The sequence below is a fragment of the Sapajus apella genome, unplaced genomic scaffold (assembly GCF_009761245.1).
Source record: "Sapajus apella isolate SASKATOON/1434 unplaced genomic scaffold, GSC_monkey_1.0 scaffold2, whole genome shotgun sequence".
NCBI lineage: Eukaryota > Metazoa > Chordata > Mammalia > Primates > Cebidae > Sapajus > Sapajus apella.
The window spans coordinates 19567024-19585985 of record NW_022436942.1 but is presented as its reverse complement, the minus strand read 5'-3'; the positions used below and the strand labels follow the sequence as shown (position 1 = coordinate 19585985).

Genomic DNA, 18962 nt, shown 5'->3' with positions numbered 1-18962 from the left:
CTCGAGCACAGGCTGGCAAGATTGGATATAGGAAGGAAAGGCCCCCGAGAGGTGGCAAAAAGTCTGAGGTTTCTAGCCCGGGAGACTAAAGGCAAGGTGGCCACCCTGCACTGAGCAAAGCCGGCTGGAAGAAGCTAAAGGTTGAGCTCACTGTCATTAGGAGGCGAGTCCTCCGTGCTGCTCCTGTTTCTGCCAGGGACAGACTGGAGTGGGGACCTTTCCCACTACCTTTACGTGACTAGCACGTAAAAGGGAGAACCGTCCCTCATCTCCAGCGTCAGATTTTGGCAGCCGACGTCGTCTGCCCGGCTCCTTGAACTCTGACATGCAGACACCCAGAAAGTCAGACACTAAGGGAACGGCCATAAAACGCCGCCCAGAAGGGGGCAGTGGCCAGAAGCACGTTCACCGGCCCCTGGGAACCGCCCGGCGCTTGCCTTCGGCAAAGTAACATTCCCGGGTGGGCTGAGCCTGGGGACAAAGGTCCGGCACTCAGCAGACACCTCCTTGGAACCCTAGGCCTGGAAGAGGAGGTCCAGAGTCCCTCATCTTATTCCAAATCCTGGTGCTTGGTATCTAAAATCCTGACTTGGTGGCAAGCCAGTCAGAAGGTATTAAAAAAACAAAACAGAAAAATAAATGAGCCCCGACCTCTTGGGCAAAAAGGGGGTGGTGGCCCTTCCTTAACCCCACCCGTTGGTGACTCACCTCTCTCTAAACCAGGGCCGGCCCCTCCCGCGCCCAGGGCTGGGCGAGCAGGGCGGGCGGGTACCGAGGTGGGCTCCATCCCCGACCCCCACGCGGGCGGACAAGCTCCGGCGTGTCCCCGCTGGTGTCCCTGTTTACTCCGAGCCCGGGAGCGAGGTGGGGGCGGGTCCTCGCGGCCCCTCCTCCGCACGCTCCAGCCCGGGTCTGGTCTTCCAAAGTCTCCAAATCAAAGCTCAGCCTTTCCCTGTACCTTCCCCGCGGGCTGGCGGCCCCTGTCCCCGCCCCGGGCAGGGGAGTCACCGTCAGGGTTCCCCTTGAAAATCGGGCCTCGACCGAGACCACCGAGTCCCGGACGCCCACAGAGGGAGCCTGAAATCCTAGAGTATGACACCGAATTTCAAAGGGGAGCCGCTCAGCTCTCCGCCCACAGCCCAATCCCACCCTCGGCCCCTTCAGCCCTCCGGAGCGCCAGGGAGGAGGGCCCAGGCAGGGAAGAGGGCGCCCCAGGCCCCAAACTAGCTAGCGAGTCTCCGGGACCCCTACTCTCGGACCGCTTTCCAGAACTCCGAGCCCTGCCGCGGGTCCGCGTCCCCCTCCCCCGGGCAGCGCGTCAAATATGCGCATGCGCACTCACTGGATTGCCGCGTAGCTCTTTCTACCCCCCAACCTTTTTTCTTTCCCCGCCCCTTCCCTCCCTCCCTCCCTCCTCTAAGCGTCCCCTCCCTCTCCCCCATCAGCCCCCCCCTCGGCACTTCAGTCCGGGGAACAGCCGTGCGAGCTCCAGGCCCATGCACTGAGGAGGCGGAAACGAGGGGAGCCCCCAGAGCTCCATCAAGCCCCCTCCAAAGGCTCCCCTACCCGGTCCACGCCCCCCACCCCCCCACCCCGCCTCCTCCCAATTGTGCATTTTTGCAGCCGGAGGCGGCTCCGAGATGGGGCGGTGAGCTTAGCCCGGGGAGGGGGGAAAGAGCAACGAGGAGTGAAGTGGGGGGGGTGAGGAGGTGAAGGGTTTGGATTTGGGGGCAGGGGGCGCACCTCCGTCAGCAGGCCCTCCCCGAGGGGCTCGGAACTCTACCTCTTCACCCACGCCCCTGGTGCGCTTTGCCGAAGGAAAGAATAAGAATAAAGAAGGAGGAGGGGAAAAGGGGGACCCCCCAATTGGGGGGTGAAGGCGAGAAGTAGCAGGACCAGAGGGGAAGGGGTTGCTGCTTGCATCAGCCCACACCATGCTGACCCCGCCGTGGCTGCTGCTGTTGCCCCTGCTCTCCGCTCTGGTCGCGGCGGCTATCGACGGTGAGTGAGATTCCGCGTCCCCCCTGGACCCCTGGGGGCACCCTCTCCCCACCCCCCACTCCTGCGTACGAGTGGGGAAGGGAGACGCGGGAGGGGGTGCCTTTTGTTATCCCAGCCCAGCTGACACAGCAGCGGCCCGACTGGGGGCGGGGATGGGGGTCCGATTTGGGGGATGGGGGCCCTGGGCAAATGATGCTTCTGGGGCCCCCCCAGCACAAACAAAGACCAGAGACCTGGGTAGAGGGAAGAGGACTCCCCCTTTTTCTGTTTCTGGGAAGGAGAGGCCTTCTTTTCCTATCTCTGCTCGGGGAGGGCCTCCACCTCCCCTACATCCTCCAACCCCCCACCCCCCATCTGAATTGTGAAGGAATCCGGATTTGCAATGTTCTGCTGCAAAAGGGGGCGGGGGTGGGGTGGGGGGGCGTTTTGCAGTGGCCTCTGAAGCTCGAAGGGGGAGCCGGGCCGGGGGTACCCTGTTGGGCAGAGGGCAGGCAGGCCCAGGAAGGCTGTGGGTGGGGAGAGGGAGGGCCCCCTGCTTGGGTGTGGAATCGGGCCCCAGAGCCCCGGCTGGAGGCCTGGGTTCTGAAGTGGGCTCTTCCCCTTCTCCCGGCCTCTGTCAGTAGCCTGGGGTAGGGCTGTGTTGAGGGACAGAGAAGGGGAGCTCGTCATACTATGTGACTTTGAATTTTCCTTCTTAATTCCTGGGAGCTTTGAGACGAAAAAACGTCAGATGTCATCTTTGGGGAAGGGGACTGGAGAATGGCCTGGAATGCTGGGGTAGGAGGGTGGGGGAGGCTGCCTTCTCCCTGACTCCTAGCTTGATCACAGTTTGGATTGGAAGGAGAGTTGGAGGTTGGATGGGATTATGGCTTTGCCCCCCACAGTCCTTTAGTAAACGTGTTTATTCCCTGCGCCTCCCCCCCATCTCCAAATCTCATACACACTTTGTATATTGCAGAGTTAGGCTTAGGCTAGAACTGCGTCTTTTTGGGGAAATGGGGTGCCTCTCTCCCCTTTTCCTGTCAGCTATTTTTTTTCTCTTGTGAGTCACTGGTTCAAGTCTTGCCCAAGCTTTAAGACTTCAGCTGGGGTCATGGGGGTTGGGCTGGGCTGGGTCCCTGATTTGAGAAGGGGTGGGATCTCATCCCTTCCCGTCATCTTAGCCCTCTCATCCAAGGACAGAACTGGGCCCGGTACCATCATACACCCCCTCCTCTGTCTTGCCAGACTGGGATTGGGAAAGTTTTTCTCTGAAACCAGATTATCTTCCTCCCTCTCCCCAACTTGCTTCAATTGGAGGAGGAGAGTTAGAGGGTCAGGAAGTAGCTGTGCCCCCAAAAAACATATTTAGTGGCCCTCGGTTGTGCCATCTTGTGGACAGTCTGACCTCCTCCCCACCCCAGTTATCTGCCCAGGAGGAGGAGAGGGGTCTTGCCCTGAATATCCCCCAGACCAGCTGCACAGTCAGCCCCCGCCCATGACTCCTGTCATTATCATGTGTTTTCCTCTTGTTCTCAGCCCTGAGAGGTGAGAAGGGAAACTGAGGCAGGGAGATCGGGGTTGCAGCCGCTTCTGGGAGGAATACAAAACAATTTTGAGAGAGAAAGAGACCCATCAGGAGCCTGATGAAGGAGGGTGGCTGGAGTTAGGCAGAAGCAAGAGGGTCTCTGTGGAGAGCAGGGAAGATCAGGAAGGGACCCGATAGTGCCACTCCGAGGGCCCTAAAGGGGTTCTGTTTGCCACACCAAGTTAGCTGGGGGTGACTGGAAGCGAGAAACTGGACATGCCTCCCTTCACTATCTCCCTACCCTTTCTTAAAATGTCTACCAACCCTCCCTCTGTATCCCCAGCTCAGATCAAACTCTATCCAAAGCCCCAGGAAGGGATCCCTCCCAAGCACACACCAATATTCCTGCCTTGGGAGTGGGAATATAAATAATCAGCTCCACCCCACTCTGGGGTAGGGGTGGTGAGAAAGGGGAATTGCGTAGAAATGCAAGTTCGACTCTCCAGAGGCAGCCTAGGGGGCCTTATCCCTAACCCTGCCCTCCTGCCTTGGGTCCATCAACACTGAACTTTCTTGTTTGCTTTCCAGAGATTGATGACCTAGCTCACCTGACTTAGTATCTAACCTTCCTCCTGCTGTCACTGCCTTGCTGCTTTCTCTCCAGGGCCGCAATCCTAAGCACTTTCTCACCTCTTCTGCTTTATCTTCTATGCCTGAAACTGCCCCTGGGGTCCCTGCCCTTTGGGGAGTAATGCCACTCCCCACTAGTGACAAAATTGAGTGTACCTGCTGCTGGAGAGGTTGGAGAAAGATGGGGTGGAGAATGAGAAGAGGGACTACTGAGGCCCTGCTGAGATTGGGGAACATTTTGTAGTGGGGAGGGCACCCCCCAGATAGATACGGCTCAAGAATACGGCTGACTTCCTCCCTCCCTCCCTCCTGACCTTTGTCCACACACCCCCTTGAGCTGGCGGATTACCAGTTACTAGAGTAGGTGCGGTGGACGTGAGGTATGGAGCTGCGGTGTTAGCGTCCTGGATCCCTGGGAGAAAGTTCCAAACCCCTTTCTCCCGGATCAGACTCACATCCTAAATGTCTCCTCTTACCTTGCTGACTTTTAAAGCAAGAATGTGTAAGAAACTCATTTTGGGGTTGGAGGGATATGTTGATGTTTAGGGTTGCTTCACTAGACATCTTTTTCTTCCGATCTTGTTCTCTCCTCTCTTCATTTTCACCATATATATATATTATTTTTACCCTCAACCATCCTTCCATCACCGAGTCTCCCAAAGGACTGCAGCCCGGGTCCTGGCCAGAGTCAGTTCCTGTCCGGATGCCCCCGCTCTTCAAAACATTTTTCTTACCTTTTGGGAAGCCCTTCCTCACTCAAGTCTTAACTCTCTTTCCTCCTGCTGCAGCCTGAGCCCTCGCACATCAGAACCACCAAGCCTAGGTTTATTCCCTCCCAGTACTCTCTTCCCAGGGTCCTCCTCACCCCTTGGACTCTCCACCTTTCAGGTCCTCCAGCTCTGGATGTGGGCTCATTGCTCGTGGGGCAACGGGGAGCAGTCGAATAGTTCTGCGGGAAGGCCCCTGACTTGGTGGTGCTGGGTATGAGCGGTGGAGAACCAGCCTCCCCCTTCTGTCCCAGATTTCAGCCTGGTTAGCAGGATCCTGCATTGTTTGGAGAAGGAAGCAGTTGGCTTTGGAGTGTTTCCGGTGCAATGGCCTCAGGCACCAATATAAACCTCCCTGGGAAAGAGGTGAGGGGTGTGTGTGGAGAGTTGTCCCTCTTGCACCCCCAGGGGAGATGAGAGCCTCTACCAGGCCTTAGCTTCCCTGGCTGGAGAGCTCCGTTTTCCTTCCTCCTACCCTCTTGACACCAGGGGAGGTGGTGGTCCCTGTTCTGGGTCTCCCTTGCGTCAGGTGCTGCTAGGGCCGAGACTCTGTCTCCCCAAGCTAGGACAGATCTTGCTCCCACCCTGTGCTAGGCTCAGCGGGGCAGTCATTCTCTGGGTTCATCCCAGGACAATTGTGCCATCGCCTTGGCAACCTCTGGGCTGAGCCCCCTTCTTGGCTTTTCTGCCTGTCTGTCTTTCTTTCTGTCTATCATTAGTGTGCGCTGTCTTGGCTTTTTAGAACCTGTCTCTCAGCCTCTCTGTACATCTCTCTCATTGCTGAACCACTGTAACATTCTCTGCCCTGCTTTCTGTGTCTCTGTCACTGTCTTCATTTGCCCCCGTCCAGGTCTCTTGGTATCCCAAAAGCTTCTTAGGAGCAAGAGTCTGGGCTTCCCCATTTACCCTCTAGCTCCCTCTTCTCCCTTTTGGCTATTTTCCCCCTTCCTGGCCACACCTCGCATCCAGTTCGGCAGCGAAAGTTTCCTCTCCACTTTCCTCCCACTTCCTCTTTCTTCTTCCCCCTCCACTAATTTGGGGAGTGGGTTTTGGAGAGAATATTTCTGGAAGAAAGGAACTTGATCCCATTTGTGGGCTAAGAGGGAAAAAGGAGGTGTTTCAGAAGGAAGGAGGGAGGTTAGACTTGTGGCAGAACTTCCTCCTGACCAGGAGCCCGAGAACTGGAGAAAGATGTAAGGAGTGAGTCAAGAGCTTGGAGTTTTGACTCTGGTGAGCATAAGCCATGTGTGTGCGACTGGGGTCGGGGGAGAAGGAGGGAGGCTTAGAAATGCCGGGTGAGTGATATGGTGACCTCTGGAGGCCTTCTGGGGGTCTGGCTTTTATTTGTGGGGAAAGGAAAAGCTGGTGGGCGAGGTCGCCGGTCAGGCTAATGTCCTGCTGCGTCAATATTGACTCAGAATGGAAGGGGAGAGACCCTTTCCCTCCCCTGGCTGTCCAAGCCACCCTGTCTGTCTGTCTGTCCAGGCCGCAAAGCAGAGGCCCAGACTCAGGAATGACAAAAATGTGTCTGAGCCTCACTGAGCCTCGGGAAGGAGCCACCGGGCAACACCCAAAATACATAAAATTCAATGAAAACCTCTCCATTTGGGTTTGGGAAGCCCTTGCTGCCCCACCCACACAGGGTTGAACATTCAGATTCCTGCTGGCTCTGCCCCCTCACCCCCATCAGGCATCCTCCCCCAACTCTGTTCCCTTAGCTATATCATGTGGTTCCCTTTAGAAACCCCCACCTCACCTACCTCAGATGAGAGCCTATCTCTCCTGCTGTGTCCACTCCTAAAAAGGGCCCCAAGGTCCCTGTCAAGCTTTTGCAGTCCCTGAGTCTCCTTGTCCTTTAAGCAGCACCTCTAAGGTCTTAGCTCTCCTCCTCGCCCTCGCTCCCTCAAAGGGTATCAAAGGATGTGTTCCCCTCCTCTGGAGAAGACTCCTTCAGGGTTGGCCTTCCCTGTCACCCTCTCTGGCCAGGCATTCTCACCCCGCTGCCCCACCCCACCCCCAAGGGCCCAGAATGGGACAGAGGATGACAGCCAAGGCTCAAGCAGGGCAGTGGGGTCTGTGTTGTGTCTGGACGCACACCCAACTCTACACCTCCTGCCCTGGCTCCAGCTTGGTGGCCCTGGAGGCCATGGCTGGGCTGGGTGCCTGGGTTTGGGGGTTGTGGGGCAGGGTGTTGGCCAAGTTAGCATGGCAGTCACATTCATCTTCAGGCAAAGCCGAGAACAGACAGCCCCTGTGTCCTGGTGTTCTTCCTGCAACCTCGCTCTCTCTCCTTCCTCTCTAGTTCTCTCCTCCTTCTCCCACCCATCCACTTCTGTCCCATTCTTCTTCCTCTCTGTCTCCTCTGTGCTCTTCCCTTCTCTCTGAGGAGCCCTGAAGGCCACCCCTTACAATCCTTCTCTCCACTCTCAGGGCCAGAGAATGACAACGTTCTCCCTGCAATTTCTCTTCCTTGTTTTTTTGGGGTTTTTTTTTGTTTTTGTTTTTTGAGACAGTCCTGCCCCATCACCCAGGCTGGAGTGCAGTGGCGTGATCTCTGTTCCCTGCAACCTCCGCCTCCTGCTAATTTTTGTATTTTTAGTACAAATTTTTGTACAAATTTTGTACTAATTTCCTGGTAATTTTTCACCGTGTTGCCCGGGCTGATCTCGAGCTCCTGACCTCAAGTGATCCACCCACCTCTGCCTTCACCTCCCAAAGTGCTAGAGCTACAGGTGGGAGCCACCGCGCCTGATCAGTTTCCCTTCTTAACCTGGCTCCATCCATGGTCAATGAGGAAACCATCTGCTCAGTTGCTGGTCACTCTGTCCCCCACCTCACAGGGTTGTAGGATCTAAGTGAGTTAATAGGTACCGTGTTTCCAATCAGTACCGGAGCTTTGCACGGTGAAAAAGATTAGCTCCTATCAGTCAGGGAGACAGGGTTCTCATGTGGGCCAGGAAGCCGGGAAGATCTTAGATGCTTCTGACTTTAAGGCACTGTTGTTCCCTCATCCAAACTGCAGGACCACAAAGGTGGGTTTTCTGGGTGCTGGATTCAGACACAGAAGGCTCTGCTAGGGGAGTGGGGTTGGCTTTGCCTCTAAGCAGATTATAAGTCTCCTACCCCACCCCCACCGCAGCTCCCTCCCAGCTCTGAGTGAGGCTTCCCTTGGCTGTGTAAACTGCCCCAAAGTAGGTTATTTGTTTCTTTCTTCCCTCTCCCCCTGAAGGAAATCAAAGACAGGCCTCAGCCTTCTCACTCCAGATTTCTGGGGCCTTTTCCACCAGCCCTGACAGGAAGGAAGTTCTTTCACGTATCTCTCTGCAATCCTTGTGCTGGCCAGGCCCTTGGGAGATGTGGCCCCCTCCCCCCATGCTGCAGTGGGGTAGGGGCCTGGGCCCTCCTCTTCCTTTCACTTGCCCCATCCCCCATCCCCTCCCTGCAAGAGCACATCTGGTTTGTGAATCTCTCTCATTCCAGCTTTTGGAGTTTGCCAGCTGCTGTTTCCTCTGTGGAGTTCAGGCCAAAAATGGGGGTGGGGGACAGCGGGGGGGACTCAGTGAAGGCTAAAGGAGGGGGCACCATGGCTGGGATGTGGAATGGAGGGGAGGTTAGGCAACCACCTGGTGACCTCAGGCTGTGGCTGGGCGCTTTGCCCCTGGGAGGAGCAGGGCATGGACCAAGTCCCAGGTGGGGGAGGGAAGAAGTACATTGGGGCCTGTGGGTGGCATGGGGGTTTGTTTCTGGGCTCCAAACATCCCATCTGCCTCAGAGTCCCATTCCAGCCCCCCTCTTCCCCCTCAGCCTGCCACGGCTGGTCAGGGGAAGCTGACGGTTCTCCGGCATGCTAACTAGGCTGGCGGGCTGTGTTTCCCGGGAAGACCTCACAGCTGGCCCAGTGGGGCAATGAACTCAGCATTATCCACCTCCTCAAGGGGCCTTTATTCCAGGCTCAGGGTGGGGGCCAGGGGAGGGGGTCCGAGGGGGGAGCCTGGCTAGGCCATCCTTGATGTGTTTCCTGAACTTGGTCATTTTGGCCAGGGGCCTGAGTGCTGTCCCCTCTGCCAGCGAAGAGGGTTAGGAGGGAGGACATCTCAGTATGGCCCCCATCAGACTCCCTCCCTTCTAAGAGCCCCCCCAACCCCCACCACATTTCCTTATACTTCTGTCTCTGCCCTGCATTTGCATTGGTTGGGTACAGCTGTCTTCTCAGGAGACTGTGGCTCCTGCAGCAGGCAGAGGGTCATCTCACCCTCCTTGGCACCCTGATGCCTAGTGCAGTGCCTGGCATAGATCTGGCCTCCAGTGTGTGCCAGCAGAATAGAAATGCAATGACACAGGCTGAGGAAAAGGCACGAAAGGCCGGGAGGCTGGGAGCCCAGCCTTGGGTGGGGGAGAAGGAGTGGGGGACTGTTCCTCCCGGGGAGGATGTGGTGATAGAGGTTAGGAAGAGTGGGAATGGGAGGACTGATGTGGATTTCACTGGTTTAGAGCTTGGAGTCAGCTGAGCTGGTTTGAGTCCTGGTCTTGTCACTTGCCAGCTATTTGACCCTGGGCAAGTCACCTGGCTCAATTTCCTCATCTGTGAAATGTTGCTATTAGTTGTCTCCACTTTGTCATACTGTGGAGGGGATTAAATAAGATCATACATGGAAAAAAACTGCTTTACCACAGTTCCTGGCACATACTGAGCCCACAATAAGAGTTAGTTGTCACTATCCTTAATTCCTCCTTGGGGGATGCGGGAAGAGAATGGGGTAGGAATGGAAGAAGCCTGGTGGGGATGAGAGGGTAGGGCCAAGAGGTCCTGCATATAGTAACTAACTAGGATGACTGGCTGAAACCAGTTCCTAGAGTTCATTTCAGCCATCCCCCTGCCTCCGCTCCCCATTCTGTCATCTTGAGCAATCTTTAGGTGCCTCTTACTTCTAAGGATGCTACTGAAAGACCCTCTGAGTTCTAACCAAAGTAGGTTGTGTCTTTAGAGAATGAAGAGGCCGAGGAAGGTGGATCACCTGAGGTCAGGAGTTCAAGACTAGCATGGCCAACATGGCGAAACCCTGTCTCTACTAAAAATAGAAAAATTAGCTGGATGTGGTAATGCGTGCCTGTAGTTCCAGCCACTGGGGAGGCAGAGGCAGGAGAAATCACTTGAGCCCAGGAGGTGGAGGTTGCAGTGAGCTGAGATTGTGCCACTGCACTCTAGCCTAGGGGACAGAGTAAGACCCCATCTCAAAAAAAAAAAAAAAATAGGGAATGGAGATGGAAGCAGGGCTCTCCATCCTGCCCGTTCCTGCCCAGCCTTGCCTTCCCCTGCCTCTGCTAAAACCGTCTCCACGCTACTACTATGTGTACTAAGGGCATCCCTCCCCACAGCTCCCATCTGGGGGCTTAGCGATTAAGGATTAGGAAGGATGGGGTGATGGGTTGGGGACAAGGAGTGTCCCAGAGGCAGAGAAGCAGAAGCAGAGAAGCAGCTCTGGGCCTCTAGTGGGAGTTAGAGGAAGATAAAGAGAAAGCACGTCAAAGGCCTAAATGCACCCCCCTTCTCCATCACTCTGTCATCAAAGCCAGGGGGTGCTGGTGTCTGATCAGAGTAACCAAGAATAGCAAAGGCTTTGACCCTGACTCCTAGAGACAGGTAGCCTAGGGGACTTGGAGGGGTGCAGTAAAATGTGCTTCTGGATCCTCCCCCTACCCCCGCCACAGGTACACAGTGTCTAGGAACTACCCAAAGCCACCCCCTGACACCTCCAGGCATATAGACCGTGACTCAGGGCCTGGACCAGATGGAGACTGATGCTAGGGAAGGAGAAGGAGTCCTAGGGAACTTTAGGGCCACACAATTGGCCTCCATCCTTCATTTATACCCCCTTTTCTTTCCTTGCCCCTAGCCCCTAAGACTTGCAGCCCCAAGCAGTTTGCCTGCAGAGATCAAATCACCTGTATCTCAAAGGGCTGGCGGTGTGATGGTGAGCGGGACTGCCCAGATGGATCTGACGAAGCCCCCGAGATTTGTAAGTACTTTTTCTGGATCATTTTCCCCAAACCCTTGATGTATCCCTCTTCCTTTGGCAGGTGTTGGGACAGCTGATCTCTAGCCTGGTGTGGACCTTGCTCAGTGATTGTATTTGTCCATGACACAGCTAAAACTGTCCTTTACCCCTCTTCAAAGTGCTTGGCATGGTGCCTGTTGGGCTTAGAAATGGCACCTCAGCCTTATCCCTCAGGTGCTGCACCCCAAGATGGTGTTCTCCAGGCTGGAGCCTTATAGAAGGCCTGGCCTCCCTTTCCTTCCAGCTCTTCCTCATTCCACCTCTCAGCTTTCCTGACCCTTGATGAGTAGCCTCAGATCTTGTCAGATCCTCAGATCATCTTCCGTCCTTTGGCTTCCCAGGCCAGAGGCCACTGGCACTTGCTCAGCCCTGTACCAGAAGCCGCACCCCTGTGCTTTTCCCGCCACCCCCGCCTTCCCCTGCCCCCAGTAAGTGGTGTAATCGGAGGCAGCTGTTTTAACTGGGAGAAAGGTCCCCACCCAGCTTTTGCCCTGCCAAGGGGAGGTGGAGAACTTGTTGGTGGGACCCCAGAGTCCTTGGTAGCTGGCATGATCCTGGGGGCCCCACCTTCAGCCTTTCCCCTGCTTGGTTAATCTGGGCCAGGGTCAAAATGACCCTGGATTCCTAGGTCTGTCTCTGTTCCCTCTCGTGGGCCTTATCCTGCTCCAGTCCCATCTGGCGTCCTCTCCCCACACCCCTACCCATAATTATCAGGGGTAATTTTAGGGCTGGAAAGGGAGCCACTAGTGGACTCTGCCTCACCCCTACGCTCTGCCCTGGAGGACAGGGGCCAGGGCATTAAGTGAGTGCATCTATGGCAGTGTGCTTCCAAGAGCCTAGAGTCTCTTCTTGTCTGATGCCACCTGCACCCCCATACTTCTGACCCTGATGCTTGGGTATTAGAAATAAAGAAAGTCATGCAGAAGGGCCAGATCTGGCTCTTTTTGTTCATTCTTCTTTCAGTTTGTTGTAAACTTCACCTTATATGCATTACCACTCTGTTCACGTTTATACACCCTCCTGGACCTGTAATATCACACACAGACCCACCTGGCACTGATGTGCCCACCTCTCACCCAGACACAAACACATTCTCACAATAACACAGAGTCACACTCAAATGTGGATGCAGAAACACACCCTATACTCAAACAGATGTCCCCAGACACACACAAACCCAGACTGATTCACAAAAGGACATGGAAACTCACATACTGAGGCCAGAAGCACCAGCATACAGAGAGACACACAGATGCACTCTCACTACACACCGCTAAATGCTCTACAGCCACACGCCCAGTCGTCTGAGCAGACTCCTGCCCAGGCACACATGGGTTGTAGACACTGTCACTCACACACAATGTCCAGGCTTGGGGGCCAATGGACAGTGGTCTGTCTATCTCATTCATCCTCTTGAGCAACAAAGGAAGTTCCAGGGAATCACCAGTTGGCCACAACCTTATTTTTTCAGAGATGGAGTCTCACTATGTTGCCTTGGCTGGTCTCAAACTCCTGACCTCAAGTGATCCTGCTGCCCCAGCTACCCAGAGTTCTGGGCTATAGGCGTGAGCTACCATGCCTGGCCAGACCACAACCTTTGATTTTTCCCCAATCCTTCTATCAGGCCTGTTGCTTTGGGGTTGGAAGCTTAGAATAGTGCTGTTCAGTAGAATCGAACAAACCACATGTGCTGTTTTGTAATTTTCTAGTAGCCACATAAAAAAGGTTAAAATGAACAGATGAAATTAATTTGAATATTTTATCCAATGGATCCAAAATAGTATCACTTTAGTACAGTATATTCATATAAAATCATTAGAGATCTTTTGCATTTTCAGGTATTAAGTCATCAAAATCCAGTGTACATTTTATATTTGCAGCTTGAACTTGCTGCCTTTCAAGTGCTTGATGGCCACATATGGCTGGGCTATGAATTGGACAGTGAAGATCTAGACGATTTGGCACCACTCTTGGCCCAGGTTCTGCAAGCTGGGAGCCATGAGAAAGAGTTTTATCATTTGAGTTTCTCTGCCATGGACTCTGATTCTCTCAGCTCATCAAAACCGTTTTTTGTTTGTTCGGAGACAGTCTCGCTCTGTTGCCCAGGCTGGAGTGCAGTGGTGCAATCTCAGCTCACTGCAACTTCTGCCTCCTGGGCTCAAGCAATTTTCGTGCCTCAGCCTCTCGAGTAGCTGGGACTGCAGGTGCATGCCACCATGCCTGGCTAATTTTTTACATTTTTAGTAGAGATGGGGTTTTACCATGTTGGCCAGGCTTGTCTCGAACTCCTGACATCAAGTGATCTGCCTGCCTCAGCCTCGCGAAGTGCTAGGATTACAGGTGTGAGCCATCACTCCTGGCTTCATCAAAACCTTTTACTGACCTCAGTTATCATCAGAAACCAGGCTGTCCTCAGCCTGTCTCCTGAGCATAGAATATTGAGGCATTGGTGTTCATAGGCATGGGTCACTTAGGGGGTGGACTCTGCTGAAGGCCTAGTTTCTACCTCCACCTGTTTGACTGCAGGTGTGTGGCTACTGTGGGGAGTGTCGTAGGAGAGTTCCAGGTGGAAGAGTCTAACCAGCCCTGAGACCTCCTGAGATCTGAAACCCCAGTTTTAATTCATTTCCCCTCACCCCCAGTGAACAGCTGGCCAGACAGCCACCATAGCCAGCTTGTTCATGCCCATGCTTCTGTCTGCCCTCAGGTCCGCAGAGTAAGGCCCAGCGATGCCAGCCGAATGAGCATAACTGCCTGGGTACTGAGGTGTGTGTTCCCATGTCCCGACTCTGCAATGGGGTCCAGGACTGCGTGGACGGCTCGGATGAGGGACCCCACTGCCGAGGTAAGGACTTTTCTACTCTCTCCTGTCCTGTGTGGATGCAGCATGTTGTCAGCCCACTTTCCAAGGACTGTCCTGGCACCTTCAGTGGGGGTGAGGCCTTGTCCTGGTCCCTCGCCTAGATTTGTCTTCAGAGAGTGGATGAAATTGATGGGCCCCTTGGGCTTGGAGCATGGTCAGACGGCCCTGCGGGCCACAGCCGTGGGCCCTAGCCTGGGCCCTTCCCTCTGACTGTATGTTCTTGGACTAGTCACTACCTCTTGCAGGTCGCAGTTTTTCTTCTGTGAGATGAGAGATCAGTGTGTTCATACTTTTTAAAAATAGTATGATGCTTTCTTTTAAAGGCTTTCTGTATGAAGCCTGAGTGTGACCACAGAGAGGAGCAGAGGTGCTTTGACTAAAGCTTAGTGATCTAGTCCAGTCCACCTGCCGCCCCTACAGTTGCCCTAGAAGGCACCCCCCAGGAGCTGCAGGTCTTTGGGGGGCCCTGAAGCTGCCTTGGTCCCCCCCTCTCTGACAGCCTGGACTGTCTGAGCTGGTTGAGAGGAAAGCCATCCAGGCGGAGGTGGGAACGTCAGGATGATAAATCAGACGGCTTCCGGCCTGCGGCCCTGTCACCGGCTGTGCAGTCATTCCCCTGAAGCCTCTGTGGGCCATGGAGAGTCCAGGTCACAGCGTGGGCAATTTGAGGAGTCGTGTAGCGGGAGGCAGAGCCTCAGGTCTGCATGTCAGGGAATAGTGACGTCTCCCTTCGCTTGTCCTTGGGGTCTGGGCCCGCAGCAAGAGGCTGGCTTTGAGAGGCCATGAGCGTGGCCCAAGGGGAGGGGCTGTGCTTGATGTGGGGGCAGTGTCCTGTGCTGTGTGCCCGAGAAAACATCTGCCTGTGGAGGGGACTCGTCTGGATCCTGTTCACTAGGAGCAGGGAGGTTGGAGCAAGGGAGTTTGTGGAAGATTTTTCTCCCTTCCTTTGGCTGATTTTGCATGTTTTCATCTGAAGCTCCTGGGACGGGATGCAGAATGCGGGTCCACGGCTGACTTAAATGACCATGCATACCCCTTCTCATCGGGTGGTGCATGTTCAAGCTTGCTTCCCTTTGAGTACCTTTATGGTCTCTAAAACAACACAAAACCTCAGAAACCTCAGGTCTGAACTTCCTTCTCTGATGTTACAGAAACTGGCCTCCTTATCCCCTCACTCTATACCCAGAAAAGATTCTCTTTTCTAGGTTTTCCAGAGGAAATGATATTTCCCCTCTGTGTGGAGTTAGGCTGGGCAGGCAGCACATATGGGCTCTTGGGTGGAAGTGGGGAGGAGAAAGAATATCTGAGGGCCTGGCCCCCCATCCCAACTCTTCCTGGCAGGCTTAGTGCCTCTAAACATCTTAGCATCTTGGGCGGCTCTCTCTCCTAGGTGGGGGTGGAGGGGGAAGCCAGGGTGTGAGGCCGCTGGACAAAGGGGTCTTTGTGGCCAGGCCGCCTGGCCCCACGCAAGGCCATTAACTGGGTCGCTGGTCTGGGGGGGCAACTGCTCTCCCACCTCTCCCCCCTCCTGTCTCATTCCCTTCTGTCTCCCCTGTGGAAGTGGGTCAATGGCAGGAGAAAGATTAGAAAAGAATCCAGAGGGAACCAGTTTTGCTCCTCCTTCCTGTCCTCTACCTGGGCCTTAGGCCTTTCTCTCTGAGGCCTCTAGGCTTCTGAGGATGGGTTAAAGGGGTGCTTCCAGGCCAGAGCTGGGATCCTGTGGGGACAGACACGATTCCATGCCCACTCTTCAGGCTCAGCTGAAACTAACATTGTAATCCCCAGGCAGTGCAAACGAGAGGCATATGAAAGGGATAAGACTCACCAGTCCCTCTTCCTGTTGACCCCAACAAAGTATCAGAACCCCTCTCCATGGGGACAGAAGTAGTCCAGAGCAGCCAGAACAGGGACATGTGGGTTCTAAGCTATCACTGGCTGTGTGACCTTGGGCTTGTCTTATAGCCTCTCTAGGCTTCAGTTTCCTTACTTGTGAAATATGGTAGATGCTTCCTAAGACCCCTTCCATCTCTGACACTGCAGCCCTTAGAAGTGGTTTCTGGGCCAGGCCTGGTGGCTCACTCCTGTAATCCCAGCGCTTTGGGAGGCCAAGGCAGGTAAATCACCTGAGGTCAGGAGTTCAAGACCAACCTGGTTAACATGGTGAAACCCCATGTTTACTAAAAATACAAAAAAATTAGCCAGGCATGGTGGCACATGCCTGTAATTCAGCTACCTGGGAGGCTGAGGAAGGAGAATCCCTTGAACCTGGGAGGCGGAGCTTACAGTGAGACGAGATTGTGCCATTGCACTCCAGATTGGACAACAAGAGTGAAACTCCATCTCAAAAAAAAAAAAAAAAAAGTGGTTTCTGAAGGTTGACTGGGGTTGAGGGAAGGTTGTGGCCTGTGTGCGGCTTCCACGTCTGGCAGCCTGAATGTGTGCTTCTCCTGCCCCCATACAGAGCTCCGAGGCAACTGTTCTCGTCTGGGCTGCCAGCACCATTGCGTCCCCACACTCGATGGGCCCACCTGCTACTGCAACAGCAGCTTTCAGCTTCAGGCAGACGGCAAGACCTGTAAAGGTATGTGAGTGCATGTGCCTGTGTGCACGTGTGTGTGCCAGCGGCCCGGTGAGGTGGGCAGAGAGGGGCAGGGGGCCTGGCTGGAATAAGGGAAACTAGAACGAAGGTGCAAGGGAGGGGGCACCACCACTCCAGGGCATGACTGTGAGCCCTAACCATTCACTTCCACCACTTTTAAAAATTCACCTTAAAATTATAGCTTTTATGTAAATTTTTCTGTTGTAAAAAATTAAAGCATTAACAGATAAAACCAAAGTCCCCTTTGACAAATTTCCCTCAATTATGTTCCCTTTCCCTTCTCCCTGGAGTTCAACTCTATTATCAGCTTGCTCTCTCTCTTTCAGACCCCTTTTTTGCATTTGTCTGTGCATATTCACAGAAAAATCTAATTGGAAGTACTGCTCGTGTGTGTGTGTGTGTGTGTGTGTGTGTGTGTGTGTGCGTGCGTGTGTGTGTGTGTGTGTGTGTGTGTGTTTTGAGACGAAGTTTCACTCTTGTTGCCCAGGCTGGTGCGATCTCGGCTCACTGCAACCTCCGCCTCCTGGGTTCAAGCAATTCTCCTGCCTCAGCCTCCCAAGTAGCTGGAATTACAGGCATGTGCCACCACTCCGGGTAATTTCATATTTTTATTAGAGATGGGGTTTCACCATGTTGGTCAGGCTGGTCTCGAACTCCTGACCTCAGGTGATCCGCCCTCCTCAGTCTCCGAAAGTGCTGGGATTTCAGGCATGAGCCACTGTGCCCAGCCGTGTGTGCACTTTTTCACATAATGATACTTTACCGTATGTATCGTTTTCAATGTTTTTCACTCATCAGTATGTTCCACATTTTTTTTTCCTGTGTTAGTATATAAAGATGTACATCATTCTTTTAGAAGCCACTGTGATATATGACTTTTACCAGAGTTTACCTGGCCACCTCCTTCTTGATGAGTAAGATGTTCCTAATTTTTCGCTGCTACAAGCAATGCAAACTTTTCTGTTTTAAATTTGCCTCTCTTGGGTCTTTGCACAAATGCCACCTTCTCAGTGAAGCTGTCCCCCAGACCCCTCTAAAATCACACCCCTGCCATCTGCATTCTCTTTCCCTGTTCCATTGCACTAGCACCTCTAACATATACTTTGTTTCATTTGTTATAGTAACTATATTTCATTTATTATCTGAATATAAGTTTCATGAGGACAGGAAGGTGGGTCTATTTTAAGGTTCACTGATGTACCCCTGGCACTTGCCCCATAGTAGGGACTCAATAATCTTCCCTGCATGAATAAATGACATGTGCATATGCGTTTCCTTAGAGCGGATTCCAAGACCAGACTTGCTGGGTGATAAGGTTTGCACATTTCATACTGTAATAGATTCTGCCAAACTGTCCTTCAAGGTAGCTATAAGGATGGACACATTGGTCATGTCTGATGGGCACTCACTTCTCTGCCCTTGTCACACTGGAAATGACCACATTCTTGTCCTTTCCCTGGCAGATTTTGATGAGTGCTCAGTGTACGGCACCTGCAGTCAGCTATGCACCAACACAGACGGCTCCTTCACGTGTGGCTGTGTCGAAGGCTATCTGCTGCAGCCGGATAACCGATCCTGCAAGGCCAAGAATGGTGGGTGGGGTTGCCTATGGCCACAGTGCTAACTAAGCCCTCTCAGTGCTCTTCTGTGATGGGTGGTGGCCTGAGAGGTGGCCCTAGAGCCCCAGCTGCACTGACTCTTCTCTTCCACATCCCCAGAGCCAGTAGACCGGCCCCCTGTGCTGTTGATAGCCAACTCCCAGAACATCTTGGCTACATACCTGAGTGGGGCCCAGGTGTCTACCATCACACCTACGAGCACGCGGCAGACCACAGCCATGGACTTCAACTACGTCAACGAGACCGTATGCTGGGTGCATGTCGGAGACAGTGCTGCCCAGACGCAGCTCAAGTGTGCCCGCATGCCTGGCCTAAAGGGCTTTGTGGATGAGCACACCATCAACATCTCCCTCAGTCTGCACCGTGAGTCACCTGCTCTCAGCTCGGAGGGCCGGGGAGGGCAGGGGAGACGGGTAAGGTGGATCCTGTCTGCAGCAGAGGCAGAGAGTTAGGATGGCTCCTGTCTGGGGCAGGAGAAGCAGGAGGCTGGATACAATGATGCATGTTTGAGGCAGGGACAGAGCCATTGCCATGCTTCCTCCCTGCTCCCTGAGCAAGAGTCTGGATGGCTCCTGCATTTCTGGCCTAGGGCTGAGGGGGCAATGACTGGTCAATCTCCAGAAACCAGGGACTGTCCCTTCTCTGAGAGGGGGGTGTGGACTAGACCTTAGAGGGACTTTCCGGTGCAGGGGGAGCCAAGGCTAGGGAAAGAAGGAGCAGAAGCCTAAGGCGCCTTGTTAGGCTGCGGCTGAAGGTGGAGAAGCCAGGGCCCAGCTGCTCTGTCGCCATGGGCCATGGTTTCCCCAGGGGGTCACTGCCAGTGGACTCTCTGCTGCCATCGGGGAGGGCAGTCCTGAGGTTATTTCTGTGTGGCTTTGTGGCAGTGAATGAGACTGGGAGAGGAGCCTGAGCCACATGAG

General features: G+C 54.2%; 1 protein-coding gene across 1 annotated transcript in view; it reads left to right on the top strand.

Moving 5' to 3' along the window:
• Positions 1–1377: 1377 nt before the first annotated feature.
• Positions 1378–18962, top strand: part of LRP1 (LDL receptor related protein 1) — an 86081-nt gene continuing 68496 nt past the window's right edge. Inside the window, exons 1-6 of the mRNA XM_032290007.1 lie at positions 1378–2001; positions 10800–10922; positions 13669–13806; positions 16286–16405; positions 17887–18015; positions 18142–18405. Of these exons, the coding sequence (XP_032145898.1) occupies positions 1935–2001; positions 10800–10922; positions 13669–13806; positions 16286–16405; positions 17887–18015; positions 18142–18405 (841 nt within the window). The 5' untranslated portion in view covers positions 1378–1934. The remainder of the gene's footprint in view (positions 2002–10799; positions 10923–13668; positions 13807–16285; positions 16406–17886; positions 18016–18141; positions 18406–18962) is intronic.